The 22132-nt window shown below is 40.3% G+C and overlaps 1 protein-coding gene across 5 annotated transcripts in view; it reads left to right on the forward strand.

The window, feature by feature from the left end:
- The window catches only part of DYNC1I1 (dynein cytoplasmic 1 intermediate chain 1), a 335916-nt gene that overhangs the window by 58165 nt on the left and 255619 nt on the right, over nucleotides 1-22132 (forward strand). For 3 of the 5 annotated variants that reach the window (XM_060304623.1, XM_030857237.2, XM_060304624.1), the window contains exon 5: nucleotides 8728-8787. The exons of the other annotated variants lie outside the window; for them this stretch is intronic. In XM_060304623.1, coding sequence (XP_060160606.1) covers nucleotides 8728-8787 — 60 coding nt within the window. The remainder of the gene's footprint in view (nucleotides 1-8727; nucleotides 8788-22132) is intronic. 5 annotated transcript variants of the gene reach the window in all.

A 22132-nucleotide genomic window follows, 5' to 3' on the forward strand; every position in this document is an offset into this window, starting at 1 on the left:
GTGATTTGTTTGAAAGAGAAGACATGTGAACAAGAGCCCAGAGAAACTGTGGGACTCAGGGGAGCTCGGTATTCTGCCCTCGAGAGGTCTCTCCACCTTAAAGAGAAAAGAAGAAGATGACAATTTGAGCTCCAAGGTGGTTGCTTCAGGGACTAACAAAAGTTGCTAAGTTCAATTGGTAGAGAAGGTAGCTGGACTTCTTTTCATTCTCAGCACAAACTAGCATTATGGTCAGCATTCTTTTCAGTTTTATGGAAGAATGATTGACAGACATCACTGTTCAAGGTGCATAGCATGATGGTTTGATCTACATGTATTGTGTAATGATTAGCACGATAGGTTCAGCTAACACCCATCTTCTCACATGGGTACAATAAAAAGAAAAGAAAGAAAAAAAGAAAAAAGAAAAAACATTTTCACCTTGCAATGAGAACTCTTAGGATTTACTATCTTAGCAACTTTCCTGTATATCATACAGCAGTGTTAGCTTTAATCATCACGTTGTATGTTACAGCCCTAGTACTTATTTATCTTATAACTGGAAGTTTGTACCTTTTGACCCCCTTCATCTAATTCCCGCTCCCCCATGCTTTGCCTCTAGTAACCACAAGTGTGATCTCTTTTTCTATGAGTTTGTTTGGTTTTTTTGGATTCCACCTATCATTGAGATTATACAGTTTTGTCTTTTTCTGTCTGACTTATTTCAATTACCATAATGTCTTCAAGGTCCATCCATGTTGTCACAAACAGTAGGATTTCCTCATTTTTTATGGTTGAATAATATTTCATTATATATATGTGTGTGCATACCACAGCTTCTTTATCCATTCATGCCTTGAGGTCAGCATCTTCAAGATAGGCTGTCCTTCTTCAGTGTGGAAGTGAGCCTGAAAATTCTCCTGGCACCATGTGGTGACATTATGCCATACAAGACTGAGTTCTGTGTAAGTGGCTTGGTAGAGATGAAGGGGGTTAGGCAGACATGCCCTGATTTATTCTCTCATTTTTTAATAAAGAAAATAAAAACTATTTCTTTGGGAATCAGCTTGCCCTCACAATTCACACCCATCTGCAGAAAAGGCAAATAAAGACCATTCATTTGTTCATTCATTCATCACATTCATTCAATAAATAGTTGAGAATTTATTGTATGACACACAATAAATGCTAGTCCTGCAAGGAATACAAAGATGGAGGAATTCTTCTTACTTTTAAAGATCCCACTTCCAGTAAATTGACATATTTAATTTGAAGCCATCTAAGGAAATGTTTCTATGTAGTTACAGCTCTTAAATATTTGTACTCATAGAGGTGAGCAATAATGTCATAAAGCATTATTCCCAGATCATCTATAATTAGCTTGTATATTCTTGTGGGACAAGTGCTTTTGATTCATTACTATCCTACCTAGAGTCTTGACACATATTAGGAACTAGGTAAATGTTTATTGATGTGTGTGTTTGTGTGCACGTGTGTGCACGCTTGCACAGCTTGCAAAAAACTGAATAGGATGGGTGCAGGATGAGTGGAGAGATGAGGACCCAGGTAATAGCAAGGTAGTTCAAGGTTGCTGGGCTAGTTGCCAGAAGATGGACTTTACTCAAGGGGAACCACTGGCAGTGGTTAGAGGACTGAGGCACAAGGCGAGGATTTCTCACAGAAGCAAGACAGAAATTCAATTACTAGGATCAGGGCAAAAAGGTAGGGTAGGACTAACAGTGTGTTTGTCTTCATGCTGAGGCCCCTGGGCTTTGTAACAGTGCTTATTACATCCTTTAGACCATCTTCAGACTTGGCCTTAAAGCGTGATACAGGCCTACTATTGAGGTCAAATGGGTTGTAGGTTGGCAAAGAGAACTGAAATAAGAGGTGCATGTATTTCTCTATTCTTGTCTCATAGAGAGACAAGTTATTTGTGAATGAGGTTATTGAGGACAAATATATTTAGAGAGCAAGGCCTTTGAGCTGGGCCTTAAATAGTGCCTGTGCTTTGGACAAGTAGTGGTGGGAGAAAGGACATTCCAGATAATGGGAGAGGCAAAAACAAAGGAAAATGGTGGGGGAAGGAAGAGTATGGGATGTAGAATGCATGTGAAGGAGGCAGTATGAAAAGAGATCAGAGTCTGGGGGGCAAGTATGGCCTTGGAGATAGTTCGGATTCCTGGCTTCCATATCTGGTGGCTATCTATTGAATTTACATGGCAGCTTATTAAAAACACAGATACCTAGGGCACAGGTCTGAGTTGAGATCTGGGCCACTGCATTTTTATAATGCTTTCAAGATTTGCAGACGAGTTTGGGGGAACCATTGGTCTGATAAAAAGGACCGAAGGTCTGAATGAGGACTGTGGCGATAGAGAAGGAAAGGAAAGACAGATGAGACAAGGAAGGGTGAAATGGCTTTGGTGTTACAGATGGATATGTCCAAAGAGCATGTGAAAAGGTGGGACTTGGAGTTCAAGGGTGATGAGGACGTTGGGGTTATTTTTTGCTGAAGCTATATGGACATCTTTGGGATCACCTACAGTTAGAGCATAGAGGTGAGGGGAGAAGAAATAATCCTGGTTGGGGAATGTCTGTCTTTACGGGGATGGACAGAATAAGGACGCTTCCAAAGTTACAGTGAGAGAGGAGGAAAAGAAACAAGATTTTTAGGGTCAGGAAGACTAAAAGAAATAACATGCCATGAAGGAGAAAATAGTCACCAGAATCATAGAGATCAAGGCTGAGAAAGAAGAATTAGCCTTGGGATTTGATAATTTGGAGGTCATTGTTATCATCATCGTCATCATTTTTGTTATTATTGCTTGTGTTATTTTATTTCCGTAGGCTGAGTTCCTGGAAGTGAAACGAGTCCTGGAGTAATTCTGTGTTTATGATTCTTGCTCCATATTGGCATATTGCTTTCCCAAAGAACTGTACTAATTTAAAATGCCACCAGCAGTATATGAGCGTGTCTCAGCCGCATTGAATACTATCATTACAAATGACAGTTCTTTACTACTGCCTTCCAAGTATTTATCAGACATCTCTTTCTTATAACCAAAACCAAAAAAAAAATGTAAGAGCAAAGATATTCTTTAAGGGAAGAATATTAAGGCTGTCTACGCTGGAGTCTAAAAAAGATGGGAAGAAGAAACCACTAACTTGCTGCTGAACAGGAAGAAATTAACGACTCATCAGAGAACAAGGTTACACAAAACAGACATCATGTCTTTTACTCCTAAGTTATACTTTAAGCAGAGGGCCAGGGATTGTTTTGTTTTGTTCGTTTCGTTTGAATTTTCACTTCCCTCTATCCAATAAACTGAAACTGAGCAAATAATATTGGGCCAATGTAGGGAGAATTTTATTAAGAAGCTGGATAGTGACGAATTGTTAAAAGGTTTAAAATGCAAAGTTCTGTTAGTCTTTTCATAGGTCACTGCGAGTTTGAAGAATTTTGGCGTTTCGCTTATTCTTTTTTTAAAGAAATATTGAAAAACAAATTTTCCCCAAATTATAAACTAACTGTTACATTGTAGGCCTTTTTAGATGAGATGCCAGAGCCTACATTGTGTGGCATGTTTAGGATCAAATAGGTGAATGATTATTTTCCATGGTGTGGGAAGCTCCTGTACCTAGAATTTTGAAACAAAGTTAGGAAATGTGACCTTAAACGGTGTGTCCAGAACTGCCGATCCAACCATGGGACCATAGAGCCATGATGATGCCAGATTAGGTAAGGAATTATTGGGTTATTCAGGATCTGTGCAAATTGCAGGTTCCATATGAAAGAGATTCTCCCTTGGGCCCTCAGAGAGCTAACCTAAGACATCAACGTACAATTGATCAGAGCAGACAAATACAGTTCTTAAAAATAAGCAAACAAAACCAAGATGGTTTCCCAGACAGGAACACTGAACAAAATCTGATTGACAGCATTAAAGAAAGATTACATTCATCAAAACAGGTTCTGTTGGTCATCCCAAGAAATTGGGGGAAATGGAGGCTCTGGCAGAAGTGAGGGAGGTATGTCTAGTGTTGCTGAAGAGTGTGGACATGGGCGTAGGACAGGGAGAAGCCGTAATAGTTAAACGTTCAGCTTCACGTGTTCTAATTCTAAAGATGCTGCTAAAGTTGCCTGGCTTCCCAAGAAGCTGGTCTTCAAGGGGAGAGGACTTTGTCAGGCTTGTATAATTGCTCAGCCTGGCAGTCAGTTATTGTTCTCATGACAGATTGGTAAATTGGCATCTAAAATACAACTTACTAGATCTAGAAGTCTTATTAGAACTAGCAGACTAACTCAGCTGCCTAAAATAAACAAGGCACTGATGAAAAATGAGTGTATGTCCCAGTCCTGCTCCATCTTTCAGAAACCCGGTCGAATGGAATCTCTGATCTTTTCAAGAGGGAAGGTGTCTCCCTGCTCTGGCCTCCAAAGGATAATGAAAGTATAGTCCAGTGCCTGGCTGGCTGGGACAGAATAAACACTCATTGAAAGGAAATCATAGCTATCATTAGTATTAATCTTTCTTATGGCATTTACTTATTTTTTTCAGCTAACATTGACTGAAACTTTAAACTTTGCCAGGCCCTGGGCAAGTGATTGGAACTACTTTTTTCCTTGTATATATTATCAGTATGCATATCATTAGGTATAAATATTCATAGGTCTCATTCCTTTACTAAAATGTAAGATTCTTAAGTGCAAGTCCCATGTCCCACAGCACGACTGTGGTGCTTACAGGGCTTGTTTTACTTTCTGCCTTGTTCCGCGAAACTATTTATATGTTTTATCTCCCCATAAGAGTTGCAGTTTCCTTAGGAGTTCTTTTAATCCTCTAGCACAGTAGTTTACATATTAGGCTCTTAATAGGAATTTATTGAACAATTAAATGAATGTTTTTATAAAAATATTCTGTCCCTGCATGCATTGATTGGTCCATTCCAGAGAGGACTGATAACTAGAACTAATTACTATAGTAAACAGGGTGATTTCTGTATGAAAATACTTTGTGATAATATATTAAGTTCACATATATTTACTTACAATTTTACTACTTCTTTCATTTAAAAAATAAACTACCTGGCAAGATTTCAAACTGTCCACGAAGCTGTGGGGAAACCATCATTTTACTTTCAGTGATACAGTAAGTTGATGATAAGATGGTTAAAAAGTAAGAACTATGTCAGTTGGTTAAAGAAAAGTTTTCCAGCTGGAGAAGAGAAAGCAGAAAGGCAGTTTAATAGTCATCTGACGTTTTAACATATCAGGCAGAAAAGAACCCTAAAGGGCCTCTGGGCCTGCACCCTCCTTTTGCTAAGGACAGCAGACTTTCCTGATGACACACAGTGGAGCCCAGCCCAGAACACAAGCCAGGACCCCTAGGCTGAGGTGAGGCCCTCTCCAAGGTGCTGCCATCTACAGAGAAGTTTTTCTGCAAGTTTGCACAGAAGGAATTCAGCAAACGTTTAATACACATTCCTAGGCTACCCTCAGAAACACATTGTTTATTCAGGGTACTTACTTTAAGTTCCTTTTCAAAGGAAAAATGCATTCTGCGTAAGTCTGACCACTCCATAGATAATAATGGGAAAAATGAGAAGAAAAAATTAGCACACTTGATAGCATCCTCGGCTTGACTCCTTACCACACTGCTCGTTACTGGCAACGACTATGATTTCTTTTACTGCGGAACACATGCGTGACTGGGATAGAGGGCAGGACTGTTGTGGGTTAGTGCCAGAGACCTCCTCTGTTGTTCTGGCTGAGTAGAATGCAAACTCCACACTGCGAATCGGTGGACTTCTGAAGTGAGTGATTCGAGAGAATCATCGTTTTTACTTCTTTAAGGATACAGTGAGTTCACGTGAGCCGTCGGATAAATAACAGAATAGCTGTGACCACCTGGGAGCTGCCACATTCTTCACCTGCCTAGGAGGAACGAGAAAAGACCAATAAAATTGTCCCATCAGAAACCTGAGGGCAAAGGAGCTGATCCCATTCCTTATGAGGGAGTGTTTCTCACAGTGATCCAGAGCCAGAGGCTGCTCCTCTGTCTATAGCCAAAGAAATATCCATAAAGATAAAAGGTTTGATCCCCAGTGATACGTGAACAGCAAGGACGAATCACTGTAATGGATTCGGTTACTTCCCCGATTTGAAAGGAGGTGACGGAATCAGCGTGCAGAGCCAGGGAGAGTTGCTTTCCTTGGACAGAGAATGAGTGCAGAGCAGTAGTTTTCACCGCTGGCTGCACATGAGAATCACCTGGAGAGTTTAAAAAAATCCAGATGCCTGGGTCCCACCAGAGACATTCTGATTTAATTGGTTTGAAAACGGCCTGGGCCTTAGGCCAGTCTTGAGTTAATCACTGGTTTAGATACTGATGTATTTGAGGATCAGTGATGCTTTCTGCCTGCTGACTAATGGAAGCAATAGTCTAGCCCCGTCATTCTCTAAAGGTGGTTTCAGGGTCAGCTGTTAGCATTACCTGGGAACTTGTTAGAAATGCAAATTCTCAGGCCCCACCCCAGAACTACTGAAACCAAAATTCCTGGGCTAGAGGATCAGCATCTGTATTTTAACAATCCCTCCAGGTTATTCTGATCCATGTTAGAATTTGAAAACTACTGATCTAAGTCCAGACCTTGCTACTCGAAGTGTGGTCCACAGACCAGCAGCATCTGCATCCCTTGGAGCTGTTAGAAATGTAGACTCTCAGGCCACCCCAGACCTACTAAATCAGAATCTGCATTTTTAACAATGTTCCCAGATATCTGTGCATTAAAGTTTGAGAAGCATTGGTCGAAGAAACAATGGCCAATTTGTGTTCTCACTTCAGGTGTCATCTTTCAGTGCATTTAGGTAAGAGGACAAGAGCATGACCAGAACTAATAAGGGAAGCTATGAAACTGCATTCCGATACTTCTACAGGAGGAGCTTAGGTGGGATCTTAACATGCGTGGGGCACTGACTCAAAGAAACATTGGGAGTAGTTATAGTGGATGTGGTATAGTAAGAGCAGCTACGGTTTATCAAATAATTACTTTGTATTTTATAGGTATAATTGCATGTAGTCCCTATAGAAATCCAGAGAGAGTCCATCCATCCATCCATTCATTCAACTAATACTGTATTATATAAACGTGTATGCCACGCATGGGTCTAGGCATATATCCCTATAATGTAGCGATATAGCTGCTCCTGTCATTATGAGGCTTAAGTCCAGAGTTAAACAACAAACAGTCATAAATAAACTGATGTATAATAAAATCATAGGTGAAGATACTTTATGAAGAAAGTAAAGCAGGATAAGAGAACGGGATGAAGAGTGACAAGGAAGTGTTGCTTGGGGTAGCATGGTGAGAGAAGGAAAGCCTCTCTGGGCAGGTGACATTTGAGCCAAAAGACAGAAACAAGCAAAGGCACGAGCCACGCAGCTCTTTGGGGGAAGAACATCAGGGAAGACGCAGTGAGGGAGGGGGCAGCACTTAGAGATAAACTGGGGAGATAGCTACAAGCCAGGTCACGAATTGTCTCATAAGTCATGGGAAATCCTCACAGACAAGGAAACTGAGCAGGGCTTCTCAGACTTCAAGGTGCCCACAAATCACATCACCTGGGGCCTTATTACACTGTAGCGTGGAGTCAGTGAGTCTGGGTGAGACCCGAGTCTTGGCATTTCCAGCAAACTCCCTGAGACGCTCATGCTCCTGGTCTGTGGGCCACACTCAGAGCAAGTAAAAGGGTGCAGGGGTTGAGAACTTAAGCAACACGTCCAATGTCACACAGCTGGTAAGTCCCAGAGGCACAATTTGAGTCTCAGATGCCTGACCCCAAAGTCCCTACTGTCCATCGGTTGTCTACCAGGTAACTTTATGCCTGACTCACCTGTAACTACTTAACGTGCAGGGACTTTAAAGGTCCTGCCTGAGAAAGGTCCTTGTGTGCAGTCTGTTCATGGAAGAGCTACTTATCTCCTTTTATGTGATGGAGAAATAACAAGGGAAATTGATAATTATTGGTAACCTTGGTAACTATTGATACTTCGTGCTATCTCTTGTGAAATATTTAGAAGGTGTAAGATATCCCTGGCATCTTTAGAGACAAATGGTATTATTGTTGGTCACCATCTTGGTGTGATATATAAATAAAAAACAACAAAATACCCATGAGCCTCGAAATCTAATGCGTTGTATTTGCAGTAACTGACCCGAGGAAGCCAGTTATTCTCCTGGTTCTGCAGTCGTGTTCTACCTGGGCAGACTTCCCCAGATGCTCCTGCTGTGGCCCATTTGAACCCTTGCATTTGATTCTCATCATTGCATGGGAGATGCTTGTTGCTCCCAGGTGTGACTGGGCTCTGGGGTATACATGAAGCAGTTTACATGCTGAAATCAATCAGGCTCCAGTGTAGAATGAAACAAAAGCAAAAAGGGTGTGTGTGAGTGGATGAATATTTGAATATTTAGCTCTGGGCTTCCTTCCATGAAAACAACCATAGCTTCCAATATCAAACAGTTGTTCAAAGGAAAGGACAGCCCCTCACTTTCTCTTGTCAATTGATATTCACGGGGTCTTCCTGGCTCCTGGGGGTTGCCAGGGTGACAAAGTGGGGAGATGTTCTGTGTATACATTGTATATGCCATTGCCTTGATGAATGACATGGTTTGGTTTGGTTTGTTTCCCTCCCCTTTTGTTAATTCTCTGTGTTCTTTTTTTCCTTTGTGCTGCACGATTAGGACCCTGCAGTGGGACACAGACCCCTCAGTGCTCCAGCTGCAGTCAGACTCAGAACTTGGGTATATGTCTGCTCTTTTGTTACTCCTTTTATTATTTCTTTGCTACAGTTGTGTTGAAATGCTGGAGCTGTTGTTGCTCTTGCTTTTTCCCTCTTTGTTGAATTTCCAGTTTGATAAGTTTATTTCCTTCTGTTAGTTTTCCTTATGAAGTTATGCTTTGAAGAAAGTCTCTTTGTGGAAAACACCACAAAAAGATGGCTTTTGATCTCCCCTTCTGATTCCTATGATTGCAAAACAGCCCTCCCCCAAAACAAAAATGACAAACATATCCCCACACCTCTGCTGCAAGGTGGGGCACGCAAGTTCTGTGACGGCAGAGATGATTAACTTAATCCTAACCATCCTCCCCTTGACTAACAAGTTACCTTAAGTTAATCCTTGTCTAAAATCAGTATGAAAATGTTGTGTCTTGTTTCCTTTTCACTTTTCGGGGACTCACAGTTAGCATTTAATTTGAATCAAGTTTGAATGTGTAAAGATTCCTGTTAAAGAAACAGCAGATTTGTTCAATGCCTCAGTATTAAGAAATGTCAAATATTTGATGATGGGTAATGTCTCCTGCATCCTAAAGATCATTTTTTTTCAAGTGGAAGTTGTGTTAAAAGGTAGCTTCAGAATCGAAAAGTCATCCACAAAGAATAAAACACACAGGCATTTCCTAGAAACGTAGTTTATTTGTCTTATAGGGTTGGAGTTAGCTTATATTCACACTTGAGATATTTCCAGTGGGGTGCTTGTCCTAGCTGCGCTCAAGCTCAGGAGCACCGACTGTGTGCTGCTCCTTTCAGCTTGCTCTGGTGAATTCAGATCAGCCCGAAACCAGCCACGGTGAGGGTATTTACACCACAAAAAGTGGCAAATGCTGCAAACCAGGGCTTGCTCCCTTTCCCTCAAGCCAGTTATTGAACATTTACCAACACGCCACTGGGTACCTCAGTATGTGAAAAATTTTATTACAGTATTTTCTGAAGCTATTACGTTTCTTTCTAAATACAACCTAATGAATCCTGAAGTGGGTGTTTATTTATTTATTATTTATTTTGAATTTCTGAGATTCCTGGGCATGTATCTATGGGTTTCTATCAATTTCAGTGCCTACTGTAGGCGTTCAAGGTTGAAGGGTCTCTATATGTTAGGTTAAATGCCATCTGCCTGTGTCCTTCTATGTATGCAAAAGTTCTCTGCAGACTCACAACACTGCTAAGGCAAGGTAATATCCTAACACTTCAGGTAACTACACTGTTTTTTTTAACACTACTAAATTTCTGGCTATTTAGTTACGTAGTTCATTGTATGTTTTATTTCCATTTGTATTATTTAAATAACCAAGAAGTATGGCTTAAATCATGGTAAAAAACCCTGAATACATAGTATGTTACTATTCAGGAGAATTTCAGACTGTAGTTCTTCAATATTTCATTGTGTTTTTTTCTAAAAAAAGGGCTAGAACTGGCAGAGACTTTACCTTATGCACTTAAATTAACAGATTTTTTAGACAGATTGTGACACTGGTAAATTACACTTGCTTGCGTGGAACAGTTAGGAATTTTCCTATTTATATCTGTTTTCCCGGCAAAAACTCAGTTTTTTTTTTGTGAAGTTTTTTTTTAATGAAGTTTTTTTATGAAGTTTACCTCAGGCGACAAGAGTTTTCTAGTGACAGTTTTATTTCCTCTTCTTGCTCTTTGGCATGGGGTTAACGGGCTCTGTCATTTGATTTTTTTTAACACCTTTATTGAAGTATGATTAATATTAAAGAAATGACACACATTTAAAGTATTCAAATTGATAAATTTTAATGTATACACATTCATAAAATTATCACCACAATCACGATAATGAGCATATTCATCATCCCCCAAAAGTTTTCTCCTGTGCCTTTTTCATCCTCGCTCCTGCTTCTCTCCACCCCCCAAACAACTGATATGCTTTCTGTCACTGTCCATTACTTTACATTTCCTAGAATGTTATATAAATGAAATCATGCAGTAGGTACTCTTTTGACTGACTTCTTTTACTCAGAATAATTATGTCAAGACTCATTCATGTAGGTGTGTATCAGCAGTTGATTCCTTATTTTTGTTGACTAGTTCATTGTATGGACATACCACAGTTTGTTTATCCGGTCCCTTTTTTTTCTTTTTTTAACATCTTTATTGGAGTATAGTTGCTTTACATTGTTGTGTTAGTTGCTGCTGTATAAAAAAGTGAATCAGCTATATGTATACATATGTCCCCATATCCCCTCCCTCTTGCGTCTCCCTCCCACCCTCCCTCTCCCACCTCTCTAGGTAGTCACAAAGCACAAGCTGATCTCTCTTTGCTATGCAGCTGCTTCCCACTAGCTATCTGTTTTACATTTGGTAGTGTATATAAGTCCATGCCACTCTCTCACTTCGTCCCAGCTTACTCTTCCCCCTACCCATGTCCTCAAGTCTATTCTCTATGTCTGCGTCTTTATTCCTGTCCTGCCCCTAGGTTCTTCAGAGCCTTTTTTTTTTTTTTAAGATTCCATGTATACGTGTTACCATACGGTATTTGTCTTTCTCTTTCTGACTTACTTCACTCTGTGTGACAGACTCTAGGTCCATCCACCTCACTACAAATAACTCAATTTGTTTCTTTGTATGGCTGAGTAATATTCCATTGTATATATGTGCCACATTTTCTTTATATATTCATCTGTTGACGGACACTTAGGTTGCTTCCGTGTCCTGGCTACTGTAAATGGTGCTGCAGTGAACATTGTGGTACATGACTCTTTTTGAATTATGGTTTTCTCAGGGTATATGCCCAGTAGTGGGATTGCTGGGTCATATTGTAGTTCTATTTGTAGTTTTTTAAGGAACCTCCATACTATTCTCCATAGTGGCTGTACCAATTTACATTCCCACCAACAGTGCAAGAGGGTTCCCTTTTCTTCACACCCTCTCCAGCATTTATTGTTTGTAGATTTTTTGGTTATGGCCATTCTGACCGGTGTGAGGTGATACCTCATTGTAGTTTTGATTTGCATTTCTCTAATGATTAGTGATGTTGAGTATTCTTTCATGTGTTTGTTAGAAATCTGCATGTCTTCTTTGGAGAAATGTCTATTTAGGTCTTCTGCCCATTTTTGGATTGGGTTGTTTGTTTTTGATATTGAGCTGCTTGTATATTTTGGAGATTAATCCTTTGTCAGTTGCTTCATTTGCAGATATTTTCTCCCATTCTTAGGGTTGTCTTTTGGTCTTGTTTATGGTTTCCTTTGCTGTGCAAAAGCTTTTACGTTTCATTAGGTCCCATTTGTTTATTTTTTGTTTTTATTTCCATTACTCTAGAAGGTGGGTCAAAAAGGATTTATGTGATTTATGTCATAGGGTGTTCTGCCTATGTTTTCCTCTCAGAGTTTTATAGTGTCTGGTCTTACATTTAGGTCTTTAATCCATTTTGAGTTTACATTTGTGTATGGTGTTAGAAAGGGATCTAATTTCATTCTTTTACATGTAGCTGTCCAGTTTTCCCAGCACCACTTATTGAAGAGGCTGTCTTTTCTCCACTGTATATTCTTGCCTCCTTTATCAAAGGTAAGATAAGGTGACCATATGTGTGTGGGTTTATCTCTGGGCTTTCTATCCTGTTCCATTGATCTATATTTCTGTTTTTGTGTCAGTACCATAATGTCTTGATTACTGTAGCTTTGTAGTATAGTCTGAAGTCAGGGAGCCTGATTCCTTCAGCTCCGTTTTTGTTTCTCAAGATTGCTTTGGCTCTTTGGGGTCTTTTGCATTTCCATAGAAATTGTGAAATTTTTTGTTCTAATTCTGTGAAAAATGCCAGTGGTAGTTTGATAGGGATTGCATTGAATCTGTAGATTGCTTTGAGTAGTATAGTCATTTTCACAATGTTGATTCTTCCAATCCAAGAACATGGTATATCTCTCCATGTGTTTGTATCATCTTTAATTTCTTTCATCAGTGTCTTATAGTTTTCTGCACACAGGTTTTTTGTCTCCTTAGGTAGGTTTATTCCTACATATTTTATTCTTTTTGTTGCAGTGGTGAATGGGAGTGTTTCCTAAATTTTGCTTTCAGATTTTTCATTATTAGTGTAAAGGAATGCAAGAAATTTCTGTGCATTAATTTTGTATCCTGCTACTTTACCAAATTCATTGATTAGCTCTAGTAGTTTTCAGGTAGCATCTTTACAATTCTCTATGTATAGTATCATGTCATCTGCAAACAGTGACAGTTTTACTTCTTCTTTTCTGATTTGGATTCCTTTTATTTCTTTTTTGTCTTTCATTGCTGTGGCTAAAACTTCCAAAACTTTGTTGAGTAATAGCGGTGAGAGTGGGCAACCTTGTCTTGATCCTGCTCTTAGTGGAAATGGTTTCAGTTTTTCACCATTGAGAACGATGTTGGCTCTGGGTTTGTCATATATGGCTTTCATTATGTTGAGGTAAGGTCTGTCTGTGCCTACTTTCTGTAGAGTTCTTACCATAAATGGGTGTTGAATTTTGTCAAAAGCTCTTTCTGCATCTATTGAGATGATCATATGGTTTTTATCCTTCAATTTGTTAATATGGTGTATCACGTTGATTGATTTGCGTATATTGAAGAATCCTTGCATTACTAGGATAAACCCCACTTGATCATGGTGTGTAACCCTTTTAATGTGCTGTTGGATTCTGTTTGCTAGTATTTTGTTGAGGATTTTTGCACCTATGTTCATCAGTGATATTGGCCTATAGTTTTCTTTTTTTTTAACATCTTTGTCTGGTTTTGGTATCAGGGTGATGGTGACCTTGTAGGATGAGTTTGGGAGTGTTCCTCCCTCTGCTATATTTTGGAAGAGTTTGAGAAGGATAGGTGTTAGCTCTTCTCTAAATGTTTGATAGAATTCACCTGTGAATCCATCTGGTCCTGGGCTTTTGTTTGTTGGAAGATTTTTAATCACAGTTTCAATTTCAGTGCTGTGATTCCTCTGTTGGATTTTCTGTTTCTTCCTGGTTCAGTCTTGGGAGGTTGTGCTTTTCTAAGAATTTGTCCATTTCTTCCAGGTTGTCCATTTTCTTGGCATAGAGTTGCTTGTAGTAATCTCTCATGATCCTTTGTATTTCTGCAGTGTCAGTTGTTACTTCTCCTTTTTCATTTCTAATTCTGTTGATCTGAGTCTTCTCCTTTTTTTTCTTCAGTCTGGCTAATGGTTTATCAATTTTGTTTATCTTCTCAAAGAACCAGCTTTTAGTTTTATGGATCTTTCCTACATTTCTTTTTCATTTATTTCTGATCTGATCTTTATGATTTCTTTCCTTCTGCTAACTTTGGGGTTTTTTTGTTCTTCTTTCTCTAATTGCTTTAGGTGTAAGGTTAGGTTGTTTATTTGAGATTCTTTGTGCTTCTTGAGGTAGGATTGTATTGCTAAAAACTTCCGTCTTAGAACTGCTTTTGCTGCATTCCATAGGTTTTGGGTTGTCGTGTTTTCATTGTCATTTGTTTCTAGGTATTTTTTAACTTCCTCTTTGATTTCTCCAGTGATCTCTTGGTTATTTAGTAGCATATTGTTTAGCCTCCATATGTTTGTATTTCTTAAAGTTTTTTTTCCTGTAATTGACATCTAGTCTCATAGTGTTGTGGTTGGAAAAGATACTTGATACGACTTCAATTTTCTTTTCTTTTTTAAAATAATTTATTTATTTATTTTTGGCTGTGTTGGGTCTTCATTGCTGTGTGCGAGCTTTCTCTAGTTGTGGAGAGCAGGGGCTACTCTTTGTTGCAGTGCGTGGGCTTCTCATTGCAGTGGCTTCTCTTGTTGCAGAGCATGGGCTCTAGGCGTGCAGGCTTCAGTAGTCGTGACGTGCAGGCTCAGTAGTTGTAGCTCGCGGACTCTGTAGCGCAGGCTCAGTAGTTGTGGCACATGGACTTAGTTGCTCTGCAGCATGTGGAATCTTCCTGAACCAGGGCTCGAACGCATGTCCCCTGCATTGGCAGGTGGATTCTTAACCATTGTGCCACAAGGGAAGTCCAATTTCAATCTTCTTAAATTTAGCAAGGCTTGATTTGTGACCCATGATATGACCTATCCTGGAGAATGTTCCCTGAGCACTTGAGAAGAAAGTGTATTCTGTTGTTTTTGGATGGAATGTCCTGTAAATATCAATTAAGTCCATCTTGTTTAATGTATCATTTAAAGCTTGTGTTTCCTTATTTATTTTCATTTTGGATGATCTGTCCATTGGTGAAAGTGGGGTGTTAAAGTCCCCTACTATGAATGTGTTACTGTCGATTTCCCCTTTTATGGCTGTTATTATTTGCCTTATGTATTGAGGTGCTCCTATGTTGGGTGCATAAATATTTACAATTGTTATATCCTCTTCTTGGATTGATCATTATGTAGTGTCCTTCTTTGTCTCTTGTAACATTCTTTATTTTAAAGTCTATTTTATCTGATATGAGAATTGCTACTCCAGCTTTCTTTTGATTTCCATTTTCATGGAATACCGTTTTCCATCCCCTTACTTTCAGTCTGCATGTGTCCCTCGGTCTGAAGTGGGTCTCTTGTAGACAGCATATATATGGATCTTGTTTTTGTATCCATTCATCCAGTCTGTGTCTTTTGGATGGAGCATCTAATCGATTTACATTTAAGGTAATTATTGATGTGTATGTTCCTATTACCTTTTTCTTAATTGCTTTGGGTTTGATTTTGTAGGTCTTTTCCTTCTCTTGTGTTTCCTGCCTAGAGAAGTTCCTTTAGTATTTGTTATAAAGCTAGTTTGGTGGTGCTGAATTCTCTTAGCTTTTGCTTGTCTGTAAAGGTTTTAATTTCTCCATTGAATCTGAATGAGATCCTTGCTGGGTAGAGCAATCTTGGTTGTCGGTTTTTCTTCTTCATCACTTTAAATAATGTCCTGCTAGTCCCTTCTGGCTTGCAGAGTTTCTGCTGAAAGATCAGCTGTTAACCTTATGGGGATTCCCTTGTGTGTTATTTGTTGCTTTTCCCTTGCTGCTTTTAATATTTTTCTTTGTATTTAATTTTTGATAGTTTGATTAATATGTGTCTTGGCATGTTTCTCCTTAGATTTATCCTGTATGGGACTCTCTGTGCTTCCTGGACTTGACTGATTATTTCCTTTCCCATATTAGGGAAGTTTTCAACTATAATCTCTTCAAATATTGTCTCAGTCCCTTTCTTTTTCTCTTCTTCTTCTAGGACCCCTATAATTTGAATGTTGTTGCAGTTATTGCCCCAGAGGTCTTTGAGACTGTCCTCAATTCTTTTTTTTTTTTTTGCGGTATATGGGCCTCTCACTATTGTGGTCTCTCCCCGCGCAGAGCACAGGCTCCAGACGTGCAGGCTCAGAGGCCATGGCTCACGGGCCCAAACGCTCTGCAGCATGTGGGATCTTCCTGGACCGGGGCACGAACCCATGTCCCCTGCATCGGCAGCCGGACTCTCAACCACTGCGCCACCAGGGAAGCCCTGTCCTCAATTCTTTTCATTCTTTTTTCTTTATTCTGCTCTGTGGTAGTTATTTCCACTATTTTATCTTCCAGGTCACTTATCCATTCTTCTTCCTTAGTCATTCTGCTATTGATTCCTTCTAGAGGATTTTTTATTTCATTTATTGTGCTGTTCATCATTGTTCCTTTGCTCTTTAGTTTTTCTAGGTCCTTGTTAAATGTTTCTTGTATTTTCTCCATTCTATTTCCAGGATTTTGGGTCATCTTTACTATCATTACTCTGAATTCTTTTTCAGGTAGACTTCCCATTTCCTCTTCATTTGTTTGGTCTGGTGGGTTTTTGCCTTGCTCCTTCATCTGCTGCGTATTTCTCTGTCTTCTCATTTTGCCCAGCTTATTGTGTTTGGGGTCTCCTTTTTGCAGGCTGCAGGTTCATAGTTCTGTTGCTTTTGGCTTCTGCCCCTAGTGGGTCGGGTTGGTTCAGTGGGTTGTGTAGGCTTCCTGGTAGAGAGGACTGGTGCCTGTGTTCTGGTGGATGAGGCTGGATCTTGTCTTTCTGGTGGGCAGGACCGCATCTGGTAGTGTGTTTTGGGGTGTCTGTGAACTTAGTACGATTTTAGGCAACCACTCTGGTAATGGGTGGGATTGTATTCCTGTCTTGCTAGTTGTCTGGCATGGGGTGTCCAGTACTGGAGCTTGCTGGTCGTTGAGTGGAGCTGGGTCTTAGGGTTGAGACAGAGATCTCTGGGAGAGCTCTCACCGATTGATATTACATAGGGCCAGGAGGTCTGTGGTGGTCAAATGTCCTGAACTTGGCTCTCCCACCTCAGAGCCTCAGGCCTGACACCCGGCCGGAGCACCAAGACCCTGTCAGCCACACGGCTGTCAACTTGGTACGAGGGAAGCTTGCCAGTGAATTAAGGTGCAAAAAAGACACAAGGCATAAATACCTCAATCTTATATTTTAAGGTTTGTATAACTCTGGTGGGTAGAAATCCAGACTCGAATGAGAAACAGCACAGACTTTATGTTCCAGGCACTTTGCTCTGCTTTGATTTCCTTGTCCTCGAGGAGCACACAGTCCACAAAGGTATTGCGTGCGGTGCCAACTCTCTGGTTCCACTTATCCGGTCACTTTTTGGTGTACATTTGGGTTGTTTCCAGTTTTCCCCATTACAGATAAAAATGCTATGAGCATTCATGTAGAAATATTTTTATGCAGTATGCTTTCATTTCTTTTGGGGAAATATCACAAAGTATAATGGCTGAATTGTATAGAGAATGTATATTTAACTTAAAATGTCAAACTGTTTTCAAAGTGGCTTTACCGTTATATACATTCTCACTAGTAGTGTATGTGAGCCTCAGTTCCTCCACATTCTTGACAACACTTGGTTTGTTGGCATATAACTGTTCATAGTATATCTTACGATTTTTTTGTTATCTCTGTGGTTGGTTGTTATTTCATCTCTTTCATTTCTTATTTTGTTTATTTGGGTTCTCTCTCTTTTGTTCTTGATGAGTCTGGCTAAAAGTTTATCAATTTTGTTTATCTTTTCAGAAAACCAACCTGTGGTTTCATTGATTTTCTCTATTATTTCTTCATCTCTATTTTATTTATTTCCTGTCTGATCTTTATTGTTTCCTTCCCTCCGCTGGCTTTGGGCTTTCTTTGTTCTTTTTCTAAGTCCTTTAGATGGTAAGTTATGTGTTTATTTGAGATTTTTCTTGTTTCTTGAGGAAGGTCTGTATCACTATAAGCTTTCCTCATAAAAGTGATTTTGCTGCATCCCATAGATTTTGGAACATGTGTTTCCATTTCCATTTGTCTCAAGGTATTTTCTGATTTTCTCTTTGATTTCTTCATTGAGCCTTTTTTTTTTTTTCTTTTGTGGTACGCGGGCCTCTCACTGTTGTGGCCTCTCCCGTTGCGGAGCGCAGGCTCAGCGGCCATGGCTCACGGGCCCAGCCGCTCCGCAGTATGTGTGATCTTCCTGGACCGGGGCACAAACCCGTGTCCCCTGCATCGGCAGGCGGAGTCTCAACCACTGCGCCACCAGGGAAGCCTGCCATTTTTTTTTAGTAGCATGTTATTTAGTCCCCTGTGTTTGTTTTTTTCCCATTTTCTTTCTGTAATTGATTTCTAGTTTCATATTGTGGTCAGAAAAAAATGCTTGATATAATTATATTCTCTTAAATTTGTTGACACTAGTTTTGTGGCCTAGGATGTGATCTATCTTGGAAAACATTCCATGTGCACTTGAAAAGAATGTGTATTCTGCTGTTATTGGATGGAATGTCCTATAGATTTCATTAAGTTCAACTTGTTTAGTGTGTCATTTAAGACTATGTTTCCCTGTTGATTTTCTGTCCGGAAAATCTGTCCGTTGATGTCTGTGGGGTGTTAAAGTCTCCTACTATTATTGTATTCCTGGCAATTTCTTTCTTTATGACTGTTAGTATTTGTTTTGTATATTTAGGTGCTCCTATATTGAGGGCATATATGTTTTTTTAAAAAAATTTATTTATTATTTTTGGCTGTGTTGGGTCTTTGTTGCTGTGCGCGGGCTTTCTCTAGTTGCAGCGAGCGGGGGGGGCTACTCTTCATTGCAGTGCACGGGCTTCTCTTTGCAGTGGCTTCTCTTGTGGTGGAGCACGGGCTGTAGAGCACATGGGCTTCAGTAGATGTGGCACGTGGGCTCAGTAGTTGTGGCTCACGGGCTTAGATGCTCCACAGCATGTGGGATCTTCCCGGAACAGGGCTTGAACCCGTGTCCCCTGCATTGGCAGGCGGATTCTTAACCACTGCCCCACCAGGGAAGCCCGAGGGCATATATGTTAACAGGTGTAATATCCTTTTTGTATTGATCCCTTTATCATTATATAACGTCCTTCTTTGTCTTTCTTTATGGACTTTGTTTAAAGTCTATTTTGTCTGATATGGGTATTGCTACTCCTGCTTTCTTGCGAGTTTTGTTGGCATGAAATATCTTTTACCATCCTCTCCCTTTCAGTCTGTGTTTGTCTTTAGCTCTGAAGTGAGTCTTTTGTAAGCAGTATATAGATAGGTGTTGTTTTTTATTCAGTCAGCCACCTTTTGTCTTTTGATTAGAGCATTTAGTCCATTAACATTTAAAGTAATTATTAAGAGGTATGTACTTATTTCCATTTTATTACTTGTTTTCTTGTTGGCTTTGTAGTTCTTCTGTGTTCTTCTTTTTGTTTCTTCCCTTGAGGTTTGATACTTTTCATTAGTTGTATGCTTGTGTTCCTTTCTCTCTGTTTTTGTGTATCGTAAGTTTTTGATTTGTGATTACTCTGGAGTTCATATATGCTGACCTTTAACTATATGTACTTGTTTTAATCTGGTAGTCATTTAAGTTGAAACACATTTTAAAGGATCTACATTTTTTTTTACTCCTGTCTCCCACATTTTTGTTTTTGATGTCATATTTTACATTTTCATGTTTATCCCTTAACTGTTTATTGTAGTTATACTTAATGATTTTTAAAAATCTTTATCCTAGCTTATTTAAGTGTTTGATCTTTAGCATTTACTATATGTTTGCCTTTACTAGTGAGATTTTTTTCTTTCCTATAGATTCTTCTTGTTATAGCCTTTTCTTTACCACTTAGAGAATACCCTTTAACATTTCTTATAGGGTAGGTTTAGTATTGATGAATTCTTTTAGCTTTTACTTGTCTGAGAAGTTCTTTGTCTCTCCTTCAATTCTAAATGATAATTTTGCTGGGTTGACTATTCTAGATTGCAGGTTTTTCCTTTTCGGGACTTTGAATATATCATGCCCCACTCCCTTTTGGCCTGCAAAATTTCTTCAGAAAAATCATCAGATAGTCTTATGGGGGTTCCCTTGTATATGACTCTTTGTTTTTCTCTTGCTACTTTAGAATTCCCTTTTTTTTCTTTTACTTTTGTCATTTTAAATTATGATATGTCTTGGTATGTGTCTGTTTGGGTTCACCTTGTTTGGGACCCTCTGTGCTTCCTGTACCTGGATATTCGTTTCCTTCTTCAGGTTTGAGAAATTTTCAGGCATGATTTCATCAAATACGGTTTTGATCCCCTTCTCTCTCTCCTCTCCTTCTGGGGCCCCTATAATGTGAATGTTGGTATGCTTCATTTTATCTCAGAGATCTCTTAAACTCTTCTCATTTTTTAATTTTAATTTTCTTTTTGCTGTCCTAATTGGGTGATTTCCATTATTCTATCTTCCAGATCACTTGTGCATTCTTCTGTATTGCCTAATTTGCTATTCATTCCTTCTAGTGTGTTTTTCATTTCAGTTATTGTATTTGTCAGTTCTGATCCTTTTTTATACTTTCTAGTTCCTTGTTAAAATTCTCACTCTGTTTATTCCTTTCCCTAATTCAGTTAGCATTTTTATTACTACTGCTTTGAATTATTTACCTGGCATATTGTTTATTTCTATTTCATTATTTATTTTTTTCAGGTTTTTTCTTTTGCTCTTTCAATTGAGACCAGTTCCTCTGTCTTATCATTTTGCTTAACTTTCTCTGTCTCTATGAAATTAGGTGAAATAGTTACCTATTGTAGTCTTGAAGGGGTGTCCTCATGTGGGTGTGTCCCTCTACTGTCTATGTGTGCCCGGTAGCTTTGGTTGGGAGCTAGATTCGATGTGAACACAAGTTATGTCTTTCCTCACGGTGTGCTGGCAGGTATCACCTTGGTTGGAGGTGGAGCTGGAGAAAGGGGCTTTGGCTGGGGTCAGGTGTGAGCCCGGGCTTACCATTTGCTCAGTGGTTGTCTCCACCCTATTGGGAGCAGGGTCAGGTCCCAACTTGCTGAGGCAGAAGCTCTGAGGGGTCAGGTCTGTGCTGGTTCTGTTCCCTTTCAGTGTGAGCTCTTCCTGCTCCCAGCACCAGGACTTCTGCCCCAGAGGGGAGCAGTGCTGGAACAAGAGGCACCCGCGCAGGCTTTCGGTGTGATGGGGCACAGGCTGCAGCAGTGTGGCTCCATACAGAGGTTGGGGCTACTTCTGATGCTCTGCCTATGCAGTTGCCAGTACTGGCTGCCCCCACCCTGCTCAGACCCTGCTTTGGGGTCTGAGTCTTCTTTATCCTTCACGTCCATTCTCTTCCCTCAGTCTGTACCACTGCCACCCTGGTGTGGAGCTGTGCTGCAGGGCAGGCAGTGCCCGTGTGGGCCCTTCACGTGTGTTGTGGCATGGGCTACAGTGTTCTGGCCATGACCAGAGGTCATGGGCTACAGTGGTCTGGCCATAACCAGAGGTCAGGGCTGCTTCTGATGCGCTGCCTGTGCGAGTGCCAGTAATGGCTGCCCCTGCCCTTTTCAGACGCTGCCTCAGGTCTGAGCTACCGCTGTGTCTGACGGCTGAACTCTCTCCTCAGCTGTGGCAGCCCTCGCTCCAGTGTGGAGCTGCAATGTGAAGTAAGTGGGGCTGGAGCATTAGCTTGGCTCAGGCAGGGGCAGGCACCCAGGGTAGTTGCAGTAAACCAGTCAGCTGCCTGCGCGGTTCCAATATGCCTTCTCTACCTTGCTTTGGGAGTAAGCACTCATGCGTGTGCTCCTCATGCTTCACTTGTCTGTGCTTCCCACAGCCCTCCTGCCAGTCCCATTGGCCCTCCAACCACTCAAGGGAGCTCATCTTCCCTGTGTTGGACCCCGGGGCTGGGGTGCCCAACATGTGGCTTGAAGAACTCAGTCCCAGGGAGGATCTCCACCCATGTAATCTCCCTTGTCCTCTGAGCCCCCTCCCAGGAGTACAGGTCCTGACCTGATGGCGTCTCTTCTTTTCCTACCCAGTTCCATCTTTCTTACAGCCTTTGTTGTACAGGAGTCTTTCTGCTAGTTTCCAATGAGAATTGTGCCACATGTAGATGTGTTTTTGATGTGTATA

The sequence above is a fragment of the Globicephala melas genome, chromosome 9 (assembly GCF_963455315.2).
Source record: "Globicephala melas chromosome 9, mGloMel1.2, whole genome shotgun sequence".
Taxonomy (NCBI): domain Eukaryota; kingdom Metazoa; phylum Chordata; class Mammalia; order Artiodactyla; family Delphinidae; genus Globicephala; species Globicephala melas.